Source organism: Gorilla gorilla, chromosome 8 (genome assembly GCF_029281585.2).
Source record: "Gorilla gorilla gorilla isolate KB3781 chromosome 8, NHGRI_mGorGor1-v2.1_pri, whole genome shotgun sequence".
NCBI lineage: Eukaryota > Metazoa > Chordata > Mammalia > Primates > Hominidae > Gorilla > Gorilla gorilla.
Window position 1 is genome coordinate 111,409,365 of NC_073232.2, and position 22,781 is coordinate 111,432,145.

The window sequence follows — 22,781 nt, forward strand, 5'->3', positions numbered from 1 at the left end:
CTCAGCATGGCTGCTGTGGCCAGACTGCCAGATTTCCCTTCTCTGGGCAGGGCATGTCTGAAAAAAAGGCAGCAGCCCCAGTCAGGGACTTATAGATAAAACCCCCATCTCCCTGGTACAGAGCACCTGGGGAAAGGGGCAGCTGTGGGCGCAGTTTCAGCAAACTTAAATGTCCCTGCCTGATGGCTCTGAAGAGAGCAGCAGACCTCCCAGCACAGCATTCGAGCTCTGCTAAGGGTCAGACTGCCACCTCAAGTGGGTCCCTGACCTCTATGTATCCTGACTGGGAGACACCTCCCAGTAGGGGCTAACAGACACCTCATACAGGAGAGCTCTGGTTGGCATTTGGCAGGTTCCCCTCTGGGAAGAAGCTTCCAGAGGAAAGATCAGACAGCAATCTTTGCTGTTCTGCAGCCTCTGCTGGTGATACCCAGGCAAACACAGTCAGGAGTGGGCCTCCAGGAAACTCCAGCTGACCAGCAGCAGAGGGGCCTGACTGTCACAAAGAACACTAACAAAAAGAAAAAAATAGCACATCCACTTAAAGACCCCATCCGAAGGTCACCAACATCAAAGACCAAAGGTAGATAAATCCACAAAGATGGGGAGAAACCAGTGCAAAAAGGCTGAAAATTCCAAAAACCAGAATGCTTCTTCTCCTCCAAAGGATCACAACTCCTCTCCAGCAAGGGAACAAAACTGGATGGAGAATGAGTTTGACAGATTGACAGAAGTAGGCTTCAGAAGGTGGGTAACAGCAAACTCCTCTGAGCTAAAGGAGCATGTTCTAACCCCATGTAAGGAAGCTAAGAACCTTGAAAAAAGGTTAGACGAATTGCTAACTAGAATAATCAGCTGAGAAAAGAACATAAATGACCTGATGGAGCTGAAAACCACAGCACAAGAACTTCGTGAAGCATACACAAGTTTCAATAGCTGAATCGATCAAGCGAAAGAAAGGATATCAATAATTGAAGATCAACTTAATGAAATACAGAAGACAAGATTAGAGAAAAAAGAATAAAAAGGAACAGAAAAAGACTCCAAGAAATATGGGACTATGTGAAAAGACCAAATCTACATCTAATTGGTGTACCTGAAAGTGAGGGGGAGAATGGAGCCAAGTTGGAAAACACTCTTCGGGATATTATCCAGGAGAACCTCCCCAACCTAGCAAGACAGCACAACATTCAAAATCAGGAAATGCAGAGAACACTACAAAGATACTCCTTGAGAAGAGCAACCCCAAGACACATAATCGTCAGATTCACCAAGGTTGAAATGCAGGAAAAAATGTTAAGCACAGCCAGAGAGAAAGGTCGGGTTACCCACAAAGGGAAGCCCATCAGACTAACAGTGGATCTCTCTGCAGAAACCCTACAAGCCAGAAGAGAATGGGGCCAATATTCAACATTCTTAAAGAAAAGAATTTTCAACCCAGAATTTCATAACCAGCCAAACTAAGTTTCATAAGTGAAGGAGAAATAAAATCCATTACAGACAAGTAAATGATGAGAGATTTTGTCACCACCAGGCTTGCCTTACAAGAGCTCCTGAAGGAAACACTAAACCTGGAAAGGAACAACTGGTACCAGCCACTGAAAAACATACCAAATTGTAAGAGCATCGACACTATGAAGAAACTGCATCAACTAATGGGCAAAACAACCAGCTAGCATCATGACAGGATCAAATTCACACATAACAATATTAACCTTAAATGTAAACAGACTAAATGCCCCAATTAAAAGACACAGACTGGCAAATTGGATAAAGAGTCAAGATCCATCAGTGTGCTGTATTCAGGAGACCCAGCTCACCTGCAAAGACACACATAGGCTCAAAATAAACGGACGGAGGAATATTTACCAAGCAAATGGAAAGCAAAAAAAAAACAGGAGTTGCAATCTTAATCTCTGATAAAACAGACTTTAAACCAACAAAGATCAAAAGAGACAAAGAAGAACATTACGTAATGGTAAATGGATCAATGCAGCAAGAAGAGCTAACTATCCTAAATATATATGTACCCAATACAAGAACACTCAGATTCATAAAGCAAGTTCTTAGAGACCTATAAAGAGATGTAGACTCCCACACAATAACAGTTGTGAGACTTTAACACCCCACTGTCAATATTAGACAGATCAATGAGACAGAAAATTAACAAAGATATTCAGGACTTGAATTCAGCTCTGGGCCAAGAAGACCTAACAGACATCTCCAAAACTCTCCACCCCAAATCAACAGAATATACATCCTTCTCAGCACCACATCGCACTTATTCTAAAATTGACCACATAATTGGAAGTAAAACACTCCTCAGCAGATGTCACAAACAGTCTCTCAGACCACAGTGCAATCAAACTAGAACTCAGGATTAAGAAACTCACTCAAAATCGCACAACTACATGGAAACTAAACAACCTGCTCCTGAATGACTACTGGGTAAACAACTAAATGAAGGCAGAAGTAAAGACATTCTTTGAAACCAGTGAGAACGAAGACACAACATACCAGAATCTCTGGGACACATTTAAAGCAGTGTGTACAGAGAAATTTATAGCACTAAATGCCCACAAGAGAAAGCAGAAAAGATAAAAAATTAAAACAATTTAAATTCTTTTAATTTAACATTTAATTCTTTTAATTTTAACATCAAAATTAAAAGAATTAGAGAAGCAACAGCAAACTAATTCAAAATTTAAGAGAAGACAAGTAATAACCAAGACCAGAGCAGAACTGAGGGAGATAGAGACATGAAAAACCCTTCAAAAAATCAATGAATCCAGGAGCTGTTTTTTGAAAACATCAACAAAATACATAGACCACTAGCCAGGCTAATACAGAAGAAAAGAGAGAAGAATCAAATAGGCACAATAAAAAATGATATAGGGGATATCACCACTGATCCCACAGAAATACGAACTACCATCAGAGAATATTATAAACACCTCTACGTGAATAAACTGGAAAATCTAGAAGAAATGGATAAATTCCTAGACACATACACCCTCCCAAGTCTAAACCAGGAAGAAGTCGAATCTCTGAAAAAACCAATAATAAGTTCAGAAATTGAAGCAGTAATTAATAGCCTACCAACCAAAAAAACGTTGAGGACCAGACAGATTCACAGCCGAATTCTACCAGAGGTACAAAGAGGAACAGGTACCATTCCTTCTGAAACTACTCCAAACAATAGAAAAAGAGGGAATCCTCCCTAACTCATTTTATGAGCCCAGCATCATCCTGATACCAAAACCTGGCAGAGACACAACAAAAAAAGAAAATTTCAGGCCAATATCCCTGATGAACATTGATGTGAAAATCCTCAATAAAATACTGGCAAACCGAATCCAGCAGCACATCCAAAAGCTTATCCACCACGATCAAGTCAGCTTCATCCCTGGGATGCAAGGCTGGTTCAACATACGCAAATCAATAAACATAATCCACCACATGAACAGAACCAATCACAAAAACCACATGATTATCTCAATAGATGCAGAAAAGGCCTTTGACAAAATTCAACACCCCTTCATGCTAAAATCTCTCAATAAACTGGGTATTGATGGAACATATCTCAAAATAATAAGAGCTACTTACGACAAATCCACAATCAATATCATACTGAATGGGCAAAAACTAGAAGTATTCCCTTTGAAAACCAGCGAAAGACAAGGATGCCCTCTCTAACCACTCCTACTCAACATACTATTGGAAGTTCTGGCTAGGGCAATCAGGCAAAAGAAAGAAATAAAGAGTATTCAAATAGGAAGAGAGGAAGTCAAATTGTCTCTGTTTGCAGATGACATGATTGTATATTTAGAAAACCCCATCCTCTCAGCCCAAAATCTCCTTAAGCTGATAAGCAACTTCAGTAAGGTCTCAGGATACAAAATCAATGTGCAAAAATCACAAGCATTCCTATACACCAATAACAGACAAACAGAGAGCCAAATCATGAATGAACTCCCATTCACAATTGCTACTAAGAGAATAAAATACCTAGGAGTCCAACTTACAAGGGATGTGAAGTACCTCTTCAAGGAGAACTACAAACCACTGCTCAGTGAAATAAAAGACGACACAAATGGAAAAACATTCCATGCTTATGGATAGGAAGAATCAATATCGTGAAAATGGCCATACTGCCCAAAGTAATTTATAGATTCAATGCTATATCCCCATCAAGCTACCACTGACTTTCTTCACAGAATTGGAAAAAACTACTTTAAACTTCATATGAAACCAAAAAAGAGCCCACAGGGCTAAGACAATCCTGAGCAAGAAGAACAAAGCTGGAGGCATCATGCTATCTGACTTCAAATTATACTACAAGGCTACAGTAGCCAAAACAGCATGGTACTGGTACCAAAAAAGATATATAGACCAATGGAACAGAACAGAGGCCTCAGAAATAACACCACACATCTACAACCATCTGATCTTTAACGAACCTGACACAAACAAGCAATGGGGAAAAGATTCCCTATTTAATAAATGTTGGGAAAACTGGCTAGCCATATGCATAAAACTGAAACTGGACCCCTTACTTACACCTTATACAAAAATCAACTCAAGATGGAACAAATACTTAAATGTAAGACCTGGGACCTTAAAAATCCTAGAAGAAAACCTGGGCAATACCATTCAGGACGTAGGCATGGGCAAAGATTTCATGTCTAAAACACAAAAAGTAATGGCAACAAAAACCAAAATTGACAAATGGGATCCAGTTAAACTAAAGAGCTTCTGCACAGCAAAAGAAACTATTATCAAAGTGAACAGGCAACCTACAGAACAGGAGAAAATTTCTGCAATCTATCTATCTGACAAAGGGCTAACATCCAGAATCTACAAAGAACTTAAACAAATTTACAAGAAAAAACAAACAACCCCATCAAAAAGTAGGCAAAGAATATGAACAGACACTTTTCAAAAGAAGACATTTATGCAGCTAACAGACATATGAAAAAACGCTCATCATCACTGGTCATTAGAGAAATGCAAATCAAAACCACAATGAGATACCATCTCATGCCAGTTAGAATGGTGATCATTGAAAAGTCAGGAAACAAGAAATGCTGGAGAGAATATGGAGAAATAGGAACGCTTTTACACTGTTGGTGGGAGTGTAAATTAGTTCAACCATTGTGGAAGACAGTGTGGCAATTCCTCAAGGATCTAGAACCAGAAATACCATTTGAAACCAGCAATCCTATTACTGGGTATATACCCAAAGGATTATAAATCATTCTACTATAAAGACACATGCACACATATGTTTATTGCGGCACTATTTACAATAGGAAAGACTTGGAACCAACCCAATTGTCCATCAATAATAGACTGGATAAAGAAAATGTGGCACATATACACCATGGAATACTATGCAGCCATAAAAAAGGATGAGTTCATGTCCTTGGCAGGGAAATGGATGAAGCTGGAAACCATCATTATCAGAAAACTATCACAAGAACAGAAAACCAAACACCGCATGTTCTCACTCATAAGTGGGAGTTGAACAATGACAACACATGGACATAGGGATGGGAACATCACACACCAGGGACTTTTGGGGGATGGGGGGCTAGGGGAGGGATAACATTAGGAGAAATACCTAATGTAGGTGACAGGTTGATGGGTGCAGCAAGCCACCATGGCATGTGTATATCTATGTAACAAAACTGCATGTTCTGCACATGTACCCCAGAACTTAATCATTTTTTAAAAGAGGCTAAAGGTATGCAATCCAACAATCCCACTACTGGGTATCTAACTAAAGGAAAAGAAGCCACTATATCAAAAAGACACCTTCACATATATGTTTACTGCAGCACAATTTACAATTGTAAAGATTTGGAACCACCCTAAGGGCCCATCAATCAATAAGTGGATAAAGAAAATGGGACATATATACCATGAAATACTACTCAGCCATAACAAAGAATAAAATGATGTCTTTTTCAGCAACTTCCAGGGAGCTGGAGTCCATTACTCTAAGTGCAGTAACTCAGGAATGGAAAACCAAATAATGTATATTCTCACTTATAAGAGAGAGCTAAGCTATGGGTTTGCAAAGGCATACAGAGTGGTATAATGGACACTGGAGACTCAGAAGCAGAAGGGGGAGAAAGGAGAAAAACAAAAAACTAGATATTGGGTAGAATGTACACTACTCAAGTGACGGGTGCACTAAAATCTCAGACTTCATCACTATACAATTCATCCATAAAACCAAAAACCACTTGTACCCCTAAAACTGTTGACATTTTAAATAAATAATAAAAATTAATGAACAAATAAAACTAAAACTGAAAAGAGAGATTAAATATACATATGTGTGTTACTTCAAAATTACACTACAAATCCCATCAAGTGTGCTTGAATAGTTATGATGTTTACTATATTTATTACTTATAAAGCACGAACACAAGGATTTCATTTATCAGCTAGTTGTAAAACATGTCTTTCACCATTGCAGGGGCTAGTCTATAAATTTTTATATGGAAAAATTTCCCTAGAAAATTTAAGATATATATATACATACATGTGATACAATCTTTAGCCCTCTAGAAGAGTCACATTTTACATTAGTGTCAGGAGACAAGGAACCATCTACTTCATTTACTTTCTGCTTTGTAGGAAAATACATTTGTATATCAATATCAACCCAGGTGGGTGTGACTGAATGTACAGCACAACCCAAACTCCTGGATCGCAGACTATTTAATACCAGATTTTATCCCCCTGGCATTTGCTTCCAACTTTATCAGACAAAGTAAAATAATGGTGATATAATCCACATCACTCTATAGTATTTTAATAAACATGCAAATAAATAGCACACAATGCTACATAATCACTTTTCAAGGTGTTTTTTTAAACATTATTTTACTTTGATAAAGTAGCAATAGTCCCCAGATAATTATGGTTTGTGCTAACTGAAAAAACAGTCCTTGTTTCACTGATTTGCACACTTTTGCTCAATTGAAGTTAACAGAATGGGCCACAACTGGAAGTGGAAGTCTCTTTTGCTTAATTTATTCGCCACAGTAACACTATAAAGCCAACCATTGGAATCTCAGTCCAGTTTGGAGTCTAATGACTGAATGAAGAGGTAGAAAACCAAAAATGGCAGCCAACACATGACAAGAATCCTCATAAAGGAATATTAGAAAGTGTCTTGTGTAATGCCATCCATCTATAATTATTGGCTACAGTTTCAAGCTGTCTGGATACAGATGGTTGACCAGATGACTTTCACAACACAAATAAATTTTTAGAAATTTGACCTCATTTCAGGATCATTCACTATGCTTTACATGCAATCCAGAATGCTGCACACATACGATATTCCTTGCCTTCTAGGAGTTTATGTTCTAAACAAAATCCTAGAAATGCTATTTCCCCATAAGGTTGACTTAACTTTTATGTTTTTCATTTGATTACAGCACAAGGATCTACCTCAAAAGTTCAATTTATACCTCAAGGGGAGGGAGCAAGGTTAAGGGAGACAACTGAATTCGAACCCATAAAAGTTACTTAATACACGTCAATATTATACCTAAAAAGTAGTCTTCTGGCTAGGTGCGGTAGCTCACGCCTTTAATCCCAGCACTCTGAGAGGCCGAGGTGGGCGGATCACAAGGTCAGGAGTTTGAGACCAGCCTGGCCAATATGGTGAAACCCCATCTCTACTAAAAATACAAAAATTAGCCGGATGTGGTGGCATTTGCCTGTGGTCCCAGCTACTCTGGAGGCTGAGGCAGAAGAATCGCTTGAACCTAGGAGGCGGAGCTTGCAGTAAGCCGAGATTGTGCCACTGCACTCCAGCCTGGGTGACAGAGCAAGACTCTGTCTCAAAAAAAAATAGTAGTCTTCTAATGAATTCTTTATGTACACAGCAGAACATTGTCAACAAATTTATAGAGCATTGTTGTATTAAGAATCATGAGAGCACAAAGAACACATCTGATTCCTGTTCTTTTTTTAAAGTCTCCTACCCAATTCTCCCTCTCATTAGCCACTCCTTGAGTGACATGCACAATAACAACACTCTCCAGCTCAAGAAACTGCAGGACAAACACATACGCCCCCATAGGTGAGTCAGTGGGAAAAGTGCAGTACATGACTCATCACCATTTAAAACAGTTCCATCACTGATGCTCTACTGGAATTACTCCATCATCTCCCTGTAACCTTAGAGTTTACTTTAAAAACCCTCTAGGCTAGGTGAGGCTAACATTATTTCCAGTATCATATAAACCATTGACATGAAAACATTAAGACAAGTTTAAAACTATGCAAAAATATATTAAAAGAATCTACTTTTCTACAAATACAATGTAATAAGGAATACTTCAACGAAGTATATATATTAAATTGTATTAGTTTTTATTATTTCCATTAACTGGGCTATCACTAACAATTGTAGAGTTGTTTTCTTTTATTAAATGGTTAAAAGACCTTCAAAGCTAGAATACAATTTGCCCTTATCTGGAGTAAATGAGTGGCTGTTTAACAGGGATCATTAGCTGTAATGCAGAATATGAAGGCATGCCTCTCCCATCAACAGCTGACAGTCACATCAGGTAAAGGTGGAACATCAAAGAATGAGGACTTGCTTGTGAGGTGGAACTCAACAACTATCATTTTTAACATGCTTTTAACCATCTGACACTTGAATCACTTAATTTTTGTTACTATACTGATATCTTAGTTGTCCCATTTTTAAAATAAAGAATATACCAGTAACTGACCAGAAAACAATTACTATATACCCATACACATGAAATTCTATAAATAACTGGTGGGTAGAGGAGAAGGATGTAAAAAGTGATCTCTTTCTGAGATTGCAGAGGCCCAGTTTCCTCATTGTGTTCACACATAAATACTTTCATTGCAGATATTTCAAGGTTATGCCAGACTTATACAGAAAGAAATCCTGGAGTATGTGTTCTGAATGTGTTGGTAAAGAAAGTCACTTCATTTGAGAGGTCCTGCCCCTTCAACCTCACCCTCCTTACCAATATACATTCATCACTGAAAAGGGAAATATTTACAAAAGTTAGTTTAGTTATGTTTAAATATTATGTTTAGCTGTCTGGAGACCATGTTCTCAAGATTTATACAAGAAATCAAGGATTAAACTTCATAACAATTAGAAAACCACACTGTGTAAAATCAAAGACTTAGTTAAAGGAAATTAAAATAGTTTTACCATTGGTGCTAAACTGAAATGGCTCCATCTCTTCCCAACACCTGGAATCAAAACCTTTTGAACTTTCATGTAAATAAATGAGGACATGCAGAATGCTCTGTTTGCAGCTAGGTACCACCTCTGCACAGGCATTTGGGTGAAAAATGTGGAAAATGCCTGAGGACTCTTTGAAGCAGCTTAGGAGAAGTGAGAGCAGGAAAGAGGCTCTTCTCTAGGGTAAGTTTGTTTAGTAGAAAGTAAGCAAGTTGTCAGGGTAAAAGTTGACAATGTTGATTCCAACAGTTTGAACTGCGAATAAACATCCAAAGGGATTATGTTACTGAGAATTAGAAAAGATTCCACTAAACTCAATAGAACACTTGTGTTTTCAAAGATAACATGCCTTCAAGCCATACTCTGGAGCCTCGGTGTAGGGTTAGAATTACCCTAAGCCCTTTCTATACCACATTAAAGAACACAAGGTCTGACCCCTCTTATAAGTGCCTAAAAATATTAGAATAAAGATGAAATAAAAATATTTCATTTCCACTCATTGAATTGGAAAATATTACACACACACACACACACACATATTTATACACACACACACATGCACACATACATATGAGGTTGACTGAAAAAACCTGAAGAAACATCTATGCTCTTCCCAAACATCTAAACTTAAACCCAATTTCACTAACCAATTTAGGGAAATACATGCATTGGCCATAAATCACTTTTAAGCTTTCCCTTCTTAATGACCTATCAAAGAGCAAAAAACAGGGCCTATACTTATGAAATCCATAATCCCCTTTTCTGCTCACCAAAGCCACATTTAAGTCTGGCTTTCATCTCATGCTGTTGGGTTTTTCACCAGGTACAAGATGAAAAGCTGGAAGAGTCCTGTGCTTTTCTAAAAGCAAAACAATTTGGTTGCCACTCAGCAATTCCTGGTGACATGCCAAGAAGTCTGTAAAAAAAAAAAGTTAAAGTTTTCCTAACTTAGAGCTTACAAAAGTAAGTGTGAGATGTTCATAGCCTGTCAGACAATCCATCTTTTTATTTTTTTAATATTCATAAACAAGGGAAAACACATACTTTTGATTTGTTAAAGTTTATTTGGATCACTATAACGTAGGTCTGCCTTATGTGGTCTCAAGAAAATGGAGGTAACTTGGACTGCTCTTCTGAGTTCATCTCAAATCCTTAATGATTCTCACATAAGATTCTGCTATTATAATCTTTTCCAAAGCCTGTCAAAAGCATGCAGCTCATTTGCTCATTACCAGCAAGTCTGCAAGCAGCCTTGAAAAAAGTTGATTCTCCTTGTAGCTCTGACTCATATTCACTTTCCTCCTAGAATCAAGGATGTAAGGGAGCACGGCTCAGTCTCATAGCCTCTTTGCTCTTAAGAAGAAAATCAAATTCCCCAGATATTTCCAAACTCCACCAAGAACAGAACATTCTCTGCTCTGCCTGAAGACCATTATCTCTTTTACATTTCATCTTTATATTCACTGGGTTCATAGAAAGGGCATACACGGAAAGAGGAAAATAGCTGCTTCTTAAAAGACACCAAATTTAGTAATTCTCTCAAATCTACTGGTACACATTTAGAAAGTCGTATTTTTAAAGGCTTCAAAAGGTTTTCATCAATTCTGTGTTTTGAGAAGAAAACACATGCTGAATCACCCATAACTTCAAACCAAAATATACCTGCAAACTACAAGGAATATTTGTAATAGAAAGACAAGTCATCACAATTTAAAAAGTGATATAGTGGGTGTAGACAGACAGATGTGTACCCCAAAAAACAAGTTACTAACTGAATGCTCTAAGATTTCAACCAACTCCAATAGCCTTACCTGTTAATATGAGATTACTGTAAGTATTGGAGAATTGCTCCTTTAGAAGAACCAGATGCATCTGAGCTGCCTTCTCCCTTTGGAGCTCCAGCATAACATCAGGGTGCTGGGCAATCTTGCAGCCTTTCTGTTTATCTAAGGCAACATCACTTCGAACAATGTCTACAAAAAGAAAGAAAGAAGGCAGGCAGCAAAAACTAAAACAAAACAAAAAATAATACATCATCAAAGTCTTGTTTCACCCAAAATGACAGAATTAATAAGCTACCAGCATTTTCATCAACCTAAAGAGATGCAGAAGTAATCAGAAGGCTCTCCAACTCCATGACACATCCTGAAAGTTCCTCTGGTCATTTCCAAATTCTTTGGAGATCTATCTGTTTCTTAGCTCTTTCTGACATCATTTAAGATTCTCACTCCTCAGTTCTCCTTCCCAGCCCTTCAGGACTTGTTTACCTCCTGGGGCCTTTTCTCAACATATCTTACCGTTTTCCATGGGAAAAAGTATTATAATACAATTTTTAATACTGGTAATTATGAAGGTCATTCTCTCTACCTCGTGCTACAGGACCAGGTGATAGCTCCAGCATGTGTATTTAGGATACTTGGTCTATTTTTAAATTCACCTGCCAGCCAGCCTACTCAGCTCAAGCTAGAGCTGCCGATCTATGGCTTACCTGGTCAGGGTTTTTTCTGCTATTTTTCATGTATCTCGAGTAAAATAGTTTAATTCTGACTCAATAATCGTTCTTTCAAACCAAAAATATTTTTTGAGTCACTGAAGAGAGCACAGGAGGTCTAGAGTCATGGCAGATCTGCCTTTTCCTCAGTTATTTTCCCATACTGCTTTTTATACTTCGGAATGATTTTCATTCAAAGCAGATATAGTCTCCAGAAAACAGCTTCCTCAAAAAGAAAAATTCATACAGAATGCTTCAGCCGGGCGTGGTGGCTCACACCTGTAATCCCAGCACTTTGGGAGGCCAAGGCGGGCAGATCACAATGTCAGGAGTTCAAGACCAGCCTGACCAATATGGTGAAACCCTGTATCTACTAAAAATACAAAAAAACTAGTCGAGTGTGGTGGCACACACCTGTAGTCCCAGCTATTTGGGAGGCTGAGGCAGGAGAATCGCTTGAACCCAGGAGGCGGAGGTTGCAGTGAGCCGATATTGCACCACTGCACTCCAGCCTGGGCAATAGAGGGAGACTCTGTCTTAAAAAAAAAAAAAAAAGAAGAAGAATGCTTCCCAATTAGCAGGAAGCTCTTATGCCCTAAAGTTATTTATTAATTTTTTACAAATTAAAATATAATTCAACTGATTCTCATAGGTACAAATGATACCATCAGCAGTAATCTAGGTGGCAACTCTAAAAACTTTCAAGTTTTGCATAACAAAACTGAAGAATTTTAATAGAAGGCGCTAAAAAATAACTGCTTTGCCACTTTTGACACCAATGATTTTGGAAAGAATAAAACTAATGCCCATGTTAATGGTACTAAAAGAAAAGCTATATTCAGTGACACTTAAGAGAAAATAGGGCATATGGTGAAAAGGGTGAAACACTGTTCTGGAGAAGTAATCTTTTCTTTCAGATTTCTAAAAGAAAAGCCCAGGTATAAATACAAACCCACGACTATGAGAGTTAGGATGTGTGGCACACAAAGATAAGCCAGATGTGAAAATGGTCCTCACTAATTCTTAGATTAAAACAGGAGAGCTGAGTAGAAATAATGCAGTATTTATGCCTAAACATGTATCTACCAATTTCTTGAATATGGGTAATAAAATGAACTCATTTAACAAATAACTAGTCTCACAGATTTTCTGAGACTTAAATACAAAAATTGGATAAATAAGTTCAAGAATATACTAGCTTTTAAGACAATCCAATAGAAGTCAAGAGGAATAATGCAGTTTACATTTATACAAATTACGTTCTATAAAACTTTTTGGATTACATCATCTCATTGGATCCTTCCAAAAATATTATCAAAGTAAATGGCAGACATTGTTGACTGGCTGACCCAAACCCTAAACACAATCCCTTCTCCCTTGCCTTCATCTATTACAGAGACTGAAAAACTACACAATACAATTTCCCAGCTTTCCTTGCAGAAAAGGGTAGTTATGTAACATGGTTCTGGAAAATGAGCTGCAGGCAGACAGCTTAAAGGGGGACTTCCCTTGCCAGATTAAAAGAGAGAGCCTCACTAAGAGAAACTCAGTTTTTCCCTTTAGTCCTTTAGTCCCTCCTATTCTCTATGTCTAAAACATAGACATGAAGCCCAGAGTTCTAGTAGCCACTTTGTAACCTTGAGTTAAGAAGCAAGAGTAGGGGTCGGGCACAGTGGCTCACGCCTGTAATCCCAGCACTTTGGGAGGCTGAGGCAGGTGGATTACTTGAGGTCAGGAGTTCAAGACCAGCCTGGCAACACAGTGAAACCCCATCTCTACTAAAAATACAAAAATTAGCTGGGCATGGTGGCACACGCCTGTAGTTCCAGCTACTCAGGAGGCTGAGGCAGGAGAATTACTTGAACCCAGGAAGCGGAGGTTGCAGTGAGCCGAGATCGCACCACTGCACTCCAGTCTGGATGAAAGAGTGAGACTCCATCAAAAAAAATAAAAATAAAAATAAGCAAGAGGGTAAAGGATTACACACTAAAAGTGTTGAACAGAAAAATGTAAAGAGCTTAAGTCCCTAATGTCTTTATTGACCTACCATACCTGTGCTAGACTGCCTATCTCTTAATTTCTTGTCATATGAGACAAATATACTATTTATGTAAGTCATTAATAGTTAACTGTTGTTAAAATTGTAACCTGTTGTATAATCCTAAATGATAAAGAACACTATTATTGCCTCTATCTTAAATACGAGGAAACTGAGGTCCACAAAGCTTGACTTGCACAAGTTCACAAAACCTGGTCAGTCCTCAAATCCAGGGATGTTCAAAGCCAATTTCAGTGCTCTTTCCAGAGCTCCTATATGAAACTCATGAGCTTAAGAGTAGAATTACATTAAACAATAAAAGGAAGAACTAAAAAGAAAAACTGAGTTATACTGTTACAATGGTATTCCATAGACTGTTCGTGTGGAAAAGAAATATGAATGCTTTCTCAGAAAAAATTATAAAACTTGTATCAAAACATACTATAAAAAGTGAAGGAGAGTTTCAATTACCCTGATATCTTCTGACACAAGTCTAATTTGAAGAGTAGAACACCAACTAAACTCCCTATTTCCTATCTAATAAATATATTGCTCAGAATGCAGCAGAAGCAACAATTACAACTGATATCCTCAACATCATTCCAACAAGAATCTTGAAATAAAGTAACTACATTACCTTTATATTAATAACAGTCAGAAAAGAAAACTATGAACATGGCCAAACGTATGTCCTAAACTTTAGAAAAGCAGATTTCAAAAATGTTTAGGGAAAAAAATAGATATGCTGTATCTAAAGTAAAAGTATGAATTCCTTATTCAACTCTAATCTGCTTGAAATTGTATCAATGACTAGATAAACACAAAGCAAAGATACTTATCAAAGAAGCACATGGTAATATATCCGGAGGAAGAGTTAGTATCATGTATGACACACTCAAAATTCAAAATTATCTTGGAAATCTAAAAACTTAGGCTGAAATCCCAAAAGTGGAAGGTAAAGACATGAACACAAATCCTACATTTATACTGAAAATTAATGACATAAGATTTAAGATGGGAAAGCCAGACCAAACAGAAGCTCATATACTTAAGATCTTATTAAGATTTGTAGGCTTTAGTTGAATACCAGCTTAATATAAGTCAGTGCTATGATATTGCTGCCAAAATGATTAATGCAATCTTAGTCTAAATTAACAGAACCAGAACATGCAGAATAAAGAAGGCAACACAGCTGTGCTACATTCCATGCCTACCAAGTGCAGCACAGTGAAGAGTCTGGAGTTAAGCAGACCTCTGTTCAAATCCTGGCTTGGTACTCACTTATTAGTTACAAAAGTGGCAGACAAAACACCTTTCTAAGATTACATTTCTTTAGCTACTGTTATTGTACAGATACACAAAAGGCATTGCACTAAGCATACAATAAGAGCACAATAAAGAGTACCTATAATTATTTTTGTTATTAGTATCCTGCTTGTGGTATTATATATTTCCAGCTATAATAGTCTCAGATGAATCCTGGTAATCTAGAGTACGTCCAAAGAAAAGTACAAATATGGAAAATAATGTTGATCTTTTAAAATAGCTGAAACTGGCCGGGTGCAGCGGCTCACGCCTGTAATCCCAGCACTTTGGGAGCCCGAGGTGGGCGGATCACCTGAGGTCTGGAGTTTGAGACCAGCCTGCCCAACCTGGTGAAACCCCGTCTCTACTAAAAACACAAAATTAGCCAGGCATGGTGGTGCATTCCTGTAATCCCAGCTACTCGGGAGGCTGAGGCAGAAGAATCACTTGAACTTGGGAGGCAGAAGTTGCAGTGAGCCAAGATCGCGCCATTGCACTCCAGCCCGGGCAAAAAGAGCAAAACTCCACTCAGTAAATAAATAAATAAATAAATAAATAAATAAATAAATAAATAAATAAATAAAATAGTTGAAACTATGATACAATGGACTTTGGGGACTCAGAGGGAAGGGCAAGAGGCAGGTGAGGAATGGAAGACTATACACTGGGAACAGTGTATACTGCTTGGGTGATGGGTGCACCAAAACTCCAAAATCACCACTAAAGAACTTATGTATGTAACCAAACACCACCTGTTCCCCCAAAACTATTGAAGTTTAAAAAATAAATATACATATTTATACAAAAAAAAATAGCTGAAACTGAGCCTGGCAAAGAAAGAGCCAAAGATGACTTGCTTTCTCATACAGAAGAAATAGTTAACTTATTCTGTGGAAATCTAAAAAGCCAAACATTATGGGAGTACCCAAGAACCAAACCTGTTCAGTTCCACGTGAGAAAACTTTTTTAACAACAGAAGCTGTCAAATAAGGAAAAGGACTACTTCATGAAGGAGTAAGTTTCCCATCCCTGGAGATATTCAAGCAGAGAATGGGTGACCCAGGCATAATGAAGTTATTTCAGTACAGATATTAAAACCTGCCAGATACAAGATTAGGTATTTTCACCTATATTATGTGAAGCAATATAGCAGGATGGTTAAAAGCACAGGTTTTGAATTCAAATATATACAAGTTTGGATCCCTCTAGTACTTACTATCAGAGAGCTCTTGGACAAACCACTAAATCTCTCAATGCATTTCCTAATAAAGAAGTGAATTTCCTTTTTTAGAAACATGAAAATACCAATAGCTTAATTGTAATGAACTTATCACAGTAATAGAGACATATTAGGAATTCAACAAGTGCCAGATGTTTCAGTGGTTGTCAATAATAACATCACATTGTAATATCAGAAAGTTATTATTGGAGGATAGTATTATTCTTTTAGGTCATTTCAACACTTTTATGGTTCCACAAAAATGTGTATTTTTCTTATGTCTTTATCAGACATAATACAAAGAATAAAGACTCAAAGCCAGAAAACTTAGATATACATTTAACTAATTTACCAAATAATCATAAAACTCTAAACGAAAAATTAAAAACCCTATGCTTGTTTTTTTTTTTTTCCTGGTACACCAAACTGGGGAGTTTCTGGCCTGGATGATCTCTAAACCTCTTCATTCCCCCTGCTAGTTCTTCCCTCTTACAGATATTCTTTGTTGTTATGTAATCAAAGTAGAGTTCCAAACTTGGGTCCAAATATCAAGCTATCCATACTCCTCTTCCCATCTCCCCTTATGATCCTTACCCTAGTATACAATTCAAGGATGCCAAAATACCCAATATATACCCTGACAGATGCAACAAAGGAGCGGGCATCTTGCACCAAAGTTGATGCACTAGAATCAATTTATTGTCTATAATTATTTCTGGACATCTAGGTATAAAAGCATTTGTATTTTTGTTCTTTATTCTTTCTTCCACACCTTTTCCATAAACTAACCAGTTAGTAACCCACAGCAGTGCTAGCCTAAGGTGGCAGTTCTGGTTGAGACAAATGACAGACTGGCAGACCAGCCAAAAAAATTTTTTAAGACAGTGTCTTACTCTGTCACCCAGGCTGGAGTGTAGTGGCATAGCCCACCACAGCTCGAACTCCTAGGCTCAAGCAATCCTCCCACCTCAGACTCCCAAACAGTCAAGACTACAGGGACACACCACCATACCTGGCTAAATTTTAAAAATTTTTTGTAGAGATGAAATCTCACTATGATGCCTAGGCTGGTCTCAAACTCCTTGTCTCAAACAATCCTCCCGCCTCAGCCTCCCAAAGAGCTGGGATTACAGGCATGAGCCACCAAATCTGGCCTAGCTAAACATTTTAATAGAAAGAATCTGGCACTTCAGGAGACATAAAATGAGCTACATATGCTTTCCATACAAGCTTGGCTGACTAGCAGGCTATATGCACATGCAAGGGAGCCCCAACATAGGCTAAATTCTTCACACATAACTGGCTAATGGGGAGGCTACGCACAAACATGGGAGAGACCCAAGAGATCAGCAGGAAAAAATAAAGTGAAAAAGACCTAAAAAATGCCACAAAACTTAATGTGTTTATCAATCCACAGAGAAATCCATCAGCTGAACGTGAAAACATTAAGGGTCCAAAATGTTTTAAACATAATCTCTGAACAGTCATTGGCTGATCACTAAGCTATGCAGACTCAGAGGCAAACCCTAGGAAACCAAGCTAAAAAATAAAAATAAAAATTTTTAAAACTATAAAGAAATATCAGTAACAGCACAACAAAAAGATATAAAGTCCAAATAACTTACTTAAAAACAAAGAAAACATAAAACGACAATTGTCATGGAAAAAAAGAACTACTTTGATTACAAAACAACAAAGATCAGCAAGAGGGGAATGGTATAGATTGGCTCTAACCTATCTAAAATGGCCAGTTTCCAATAAAATATTACAAGCCATGCAAAAAAACAAAATCAGAGAACTTAAAGATAGGTGAATAGAAATGACCTAACCTGAAAAACAAAGAGAAAAAAGACCAAGGAAAAATGACCACAGCCTCAGAGAATTATGGGACAACATGAAGCAATCAAACATATGCATAACGGGAGTCCCACAAGGAGAGGAAAAATAAAGGGCAGAATTGTTTGAAGACATAATGACCAAAAACATTCAAAATTTGATAAAAATCATTAATCCACATATTCAAGAAGTACAACAAACCTCAAGCACAAGTACAACAAAACTCAGCACAAAGAGATCCACATCTAGATACATTATAATAAAAATGTTAAAAGCCCAAGATAAAAAGAAAATCTTAAAAGCAGGGAGGAAAAAAACTAATCCATAAAGGGAACAAGTAATACAATTAATGGCTGACTTCCTCCAATTTGAAACAATGGAGACTAGAAAGCAGTAGAACGACATTTACAAAGGGCGAAAAGTAACAGCAAGACTCTGTCTCTTAAAAAAAAATAAAGGAAAAATTTAGCCAAACATGATGGCATGCACTTATAATCCCAGCTATTCAGGAAGCTGAAACAGGAGGACTGCTTGAGCTCAGGAGTTTCAGGTTGCAGTCACCTATAACTGCACCACTGCACTCCAACCTGGGCAACAGAGCTAGACCCTATCTCATAAATAAATAGCGCTAAAAGAAAACTTCTGACAACCAATAATTCTATGTTCAGCAAAACTATCATTCAAAAATGAAGGCAAAATAAAGTCATTTCCATATTTAAAAAAAAAAAAGAGGCTGGGCACTGTGGCTCATGCCTGTAATTCCAGCTTTGGGAGGCCGAGGTGGGCAGATCACGAGGTCAGGAGATCAAGACCATCCTGGCTAACACAGTGAAACCCCGTCGCTACTAAAAATACAAAAAATTAGCCAGGCATGGTGGCAGGCGCCTGTAGTCCCAGCTACTTGGGAGGCTGAGACAGGAGAATGGCGTGAACCTGGGAGGCGGAGCTTGCAGTGAGCCAAGATCACACCACTGCACTTCAGCCTGGACAACAGAGCGAGACTCCACCTCAAAAAAAAAAGAAAAAGACTGAGAGAATTTGTTGCTAGCAGACCTGCAACACAAGAAATATTAAAGGAAGTGCTTCAGGTTAAAAGGCAATGATATCAAGTAATAACTCAGATACACAGGAAGAAATGAAATACACTAGAAATTGTAAATATGTAAATAAACAAAAATCCTTTTCTCTTTTACATGTTTTAAAAACTCGTAAGATTACATAAAGAAGAAAATATGTTTTAGTTATACCATATATAGATGTAATAGTAATATACAGAACAAAATTAACACAATAGAAAGGATAAGAAAAGAAGCTGTATTTGAGTAAAGTTGTTGTAATTTATAAAAATTAAGTTAACATTAACCTTAAATTGACTGTGATAAATTAAGATGCATAGTAAATCCCTGGAGCAACTAAGAAAACAACTGAAAATAACAGTGTAAAAATCAACAGAGTAATTAACTGACTAGTCTTTTTAAGAATCTTAATAATCCATTTAACAAAAAGAAGGCAGTTAACAAAAGAAATATAGAAAATATCAAAGTGAAAGACATAAATTCAATCATATTAATAATTGCACTAAATTTGAATGGACTAAACAGTCAATCAAAAGAGAGACTGTCAGATTGAGTTTCAAAAGATTCATGAGACACAGTTTAAACAGTGCTTAGAGAGAAATTTATAGCTTTACACATCTATATTCTAAAAAAAGGAACGTTCTCACATCAATAATCAATCAATAATCTAAGTTCGCACTTACAAACTAGAAAAATAAGAAAATTTTAAACACAAAGCAAGCAAAAAAAAGAAAAAAAGGATCAGAATGGAAATCAATGAACTAGAAAACAAAAAGATAAGTCAATAAAACAAAATATTGATTATTTGAAAAGATTAATACAATTGAAAAACCTTGAGCTAGGATGACAAAGAAAGAAGACACAAATTACCAAAACTGATAGGGAGGGAGGCATTTTCAAAAGGTTTCAAACATTTTCAAAATGACAAAATTATAATGATACAGAACAGATTATAAAGAGGTTGTATGAGGTAGTTGCTTTTGCGTGGTGAAACAGTTCTGTATTCTGATTGTTATATTGGTTATACAAATTCATATATGTAATAAAATTTCATTGAACTATACATGCACACACATAGAAGAAATGAGTGTATGTAAAACTGGTGAAATATGAATAAAGTCTGTAGCTTACTTAACTTTTCTGTACAACTTCTGCAAGTTTTTGTAAGTCTAAAGTTATTTCAAAATATTTTTTAAAGAATTTAGACCCTTACCTTACATCATATACAAAAGAAAAGCCTCAAAATCAATCACAGACCTAAATATAAGATCTAAAGCTATAAATTTTCTAGACAAAAATATAAGAAAAAATATTTGTATCCTTAGGTTAAGTACAGATTTCTCAGTTATGACACCAAAAGTATAATTCAAAATAGAAAAATAATAATAAATTGAACTTCATCAAGAGTAAAAGTGTTCGCTCTTTAAAAGATACCATTAGGCCAGGCATGGTGGCTCACATCTGTAATGCCAGCACTTTGGCAGGCTGAGGTGGGCGGATCACTTGAAGCCAGGGGCTCAAGACCAGCTTGGCCAACATGGTGAAACCCTATCTCTACTAAAAATATAAAAGTTAGCCGGGCATGGTGGCACATGCCTGTAATTCCAGCGACTCAGGAGGCTGAGGCACAAGAATCACTTGAACCTGGGAAGCGAAGGTTGCAGTCAGCCAAGAACGCACCACTGCACTCTAGACTCTGACAAAAAAAAAAAAAAAAGATATCATTAAGCTAAGGAAAAGATAAGCCACCAACTGAGAAAATATTTTAAAATTACATATATGATAAAATATATATAAAGAATGTTTTACACCTTGATAAAAAGACAACCCAATTTTTAAAATGGACAAAAGATCTGAACAGACATTTCACCAAAGACATACAAATGGCTAATAGCACATAAAATTATACATAATATCATTATTCACTAAAGAAATGCAAACTAAAACCACAATGAGATACTACTACACACCCACTAGAATAGTTATAACCCAGAAAACCGACAATACCAAGTGCTGCCAAGAATGTGGAGAAACAAGAGCCCTCACACATTGCTGGTGGGAATGTAAAATGCTACAGCCTCTTTGGAAAACACATTGGTAGTTTCTTAACAAAATAAACTTGCTGTACAACCTAACAAACTCACTCCTGAGAGCCTATCTGACAGAAATGAAAGCATATGTCCACATAAAGATTTCTACATGAGGTCGGGCACAGTGGCTCATGCTTATAATCCTATCACTCTCAGTGGCCAGGGTGGGAAGATGGCTTGAGGCCAGAAGTTTGACACCAGCCTGGGCAACATAAGGAGACCCCATCTGTACAAAAAATTTAAAAATTAGCCAGATGTGGTGGCATGTGCCTGTAGTCCCAGCTACTCAGGAAGCTGAGGCAGGAAGACAGCTTGAGCCTAGGAGTTTGAGGCGATAGTAAGCCATGGTCCCATCACTGCACTCCCGCCTCGGTAACAGAGTGAGACTCTGTTAAAAAAAAAAAAAAACGGACTTGTACATGAATATTTATAGTAGCATTATGCATAACAGCCAAAACTGACAACAGCCCAAATGTCCAGAAACTAGTAAATGGATAAACAAAATGTGGCAAATCCATAAAATGAAATGCCATTCAGAAATAAAAAGAAACTAATTACTAATAAATTCTAGACCTGGATAACCTCAACAACATTAGACTAGATTTTGTGTCTGGTGAAAGAAGCCAGACACAAAAAGACCACATATTATGACTTCATTTATGTGAAATTTCTGGAGAACGCATATCAATTGACAGAAAGCATATCAATGGTTTTCTAAGGCTGGGATGGGAGAAGGGCTTGATTGTAAACAAGCATAAGAATGTTCTAAAACTGGATTAAGATAATTGTTGGAAGCCTTTATACATTTCATAGAAATAATTAAACTATATACTTGTAATGGGTGAATTTTATGAAAATATGTAAATTATAGCTCCAAAAAAAGCTATCAAAAAGTCACAAAAATAATACATCCATGTTCACAGCAGCACTATTTACAGTAGCCAAAAGGTAGAAGTAACTCAAGTGTCTATCAATAGACAAAGGGATAAACGAAATGTGATAAATACATAAAGAATAATATTATTCAGCCTTAAAAGAAAGGAAATCCTGTCATATGCTACAATGTGGATGAACCTTGAGGACATGATACCAAATGAAATAACCCAGACACAAAAAGATAAATACTGTATGATTCCATTTATATGAGGTACCTGGGGTAGTCAAATTTATAGAGACAGTAGAACGGTGGTTGACAGAGGCTGAGGAGAATGGGTATGAAGAGTTATTTTTTAATAGGTACAGAGTTTAGTTTTGCAATATGATGAGTTCTGGAGATGGATGGTGGCAATGGTTTGTACAACAACTATCAATGTACTTAATAACACTGAATCATACACTCAAAAATGGTTATAATGGTAAATTCTGTTCTGTGTATTTAACCATAGTTTTTAAAAACTCTAACAGAAATAAAAATAAATAAAAAGAAACAGAGCTACAGAGTTTTCTCTGTAGTTTAAAATGAACGAT

At 37.1% G+C, this 22,781-nt stretch overlaps 1 protein-coding gene across 4 annotated transcripts in view; it reads right to left on the bottom strand.

Moving 5' to 3' along the window:
- HPSE2 (heparanase 2 (inactive)) overlaps positions 1 to 22,781 on the bottom strand; it is an 840,195-nt gene that overhangs the window by 681,872 nt on the left and 135,542 nt on the right. For 3 of the 4 annotated variants that reach the window (XM_004049925.4, XM_019034328.3, XM_055352722.2), the window contains exon 3: positions 11,071 to 11,232. The exons of the other annotated variant lie outside the window; for it this stretch is intronic. In XM_004049925.4, coding sequence (XP_004049973.2) covers positions 11,071 to 11,232 — 162 coding nt within the window. The remainder of the gene's footprint in view (positions 1 to 11,070; positions 11,233 to 22,781) is intronic. 4 annotated transcript variants of the gene reach the window in all.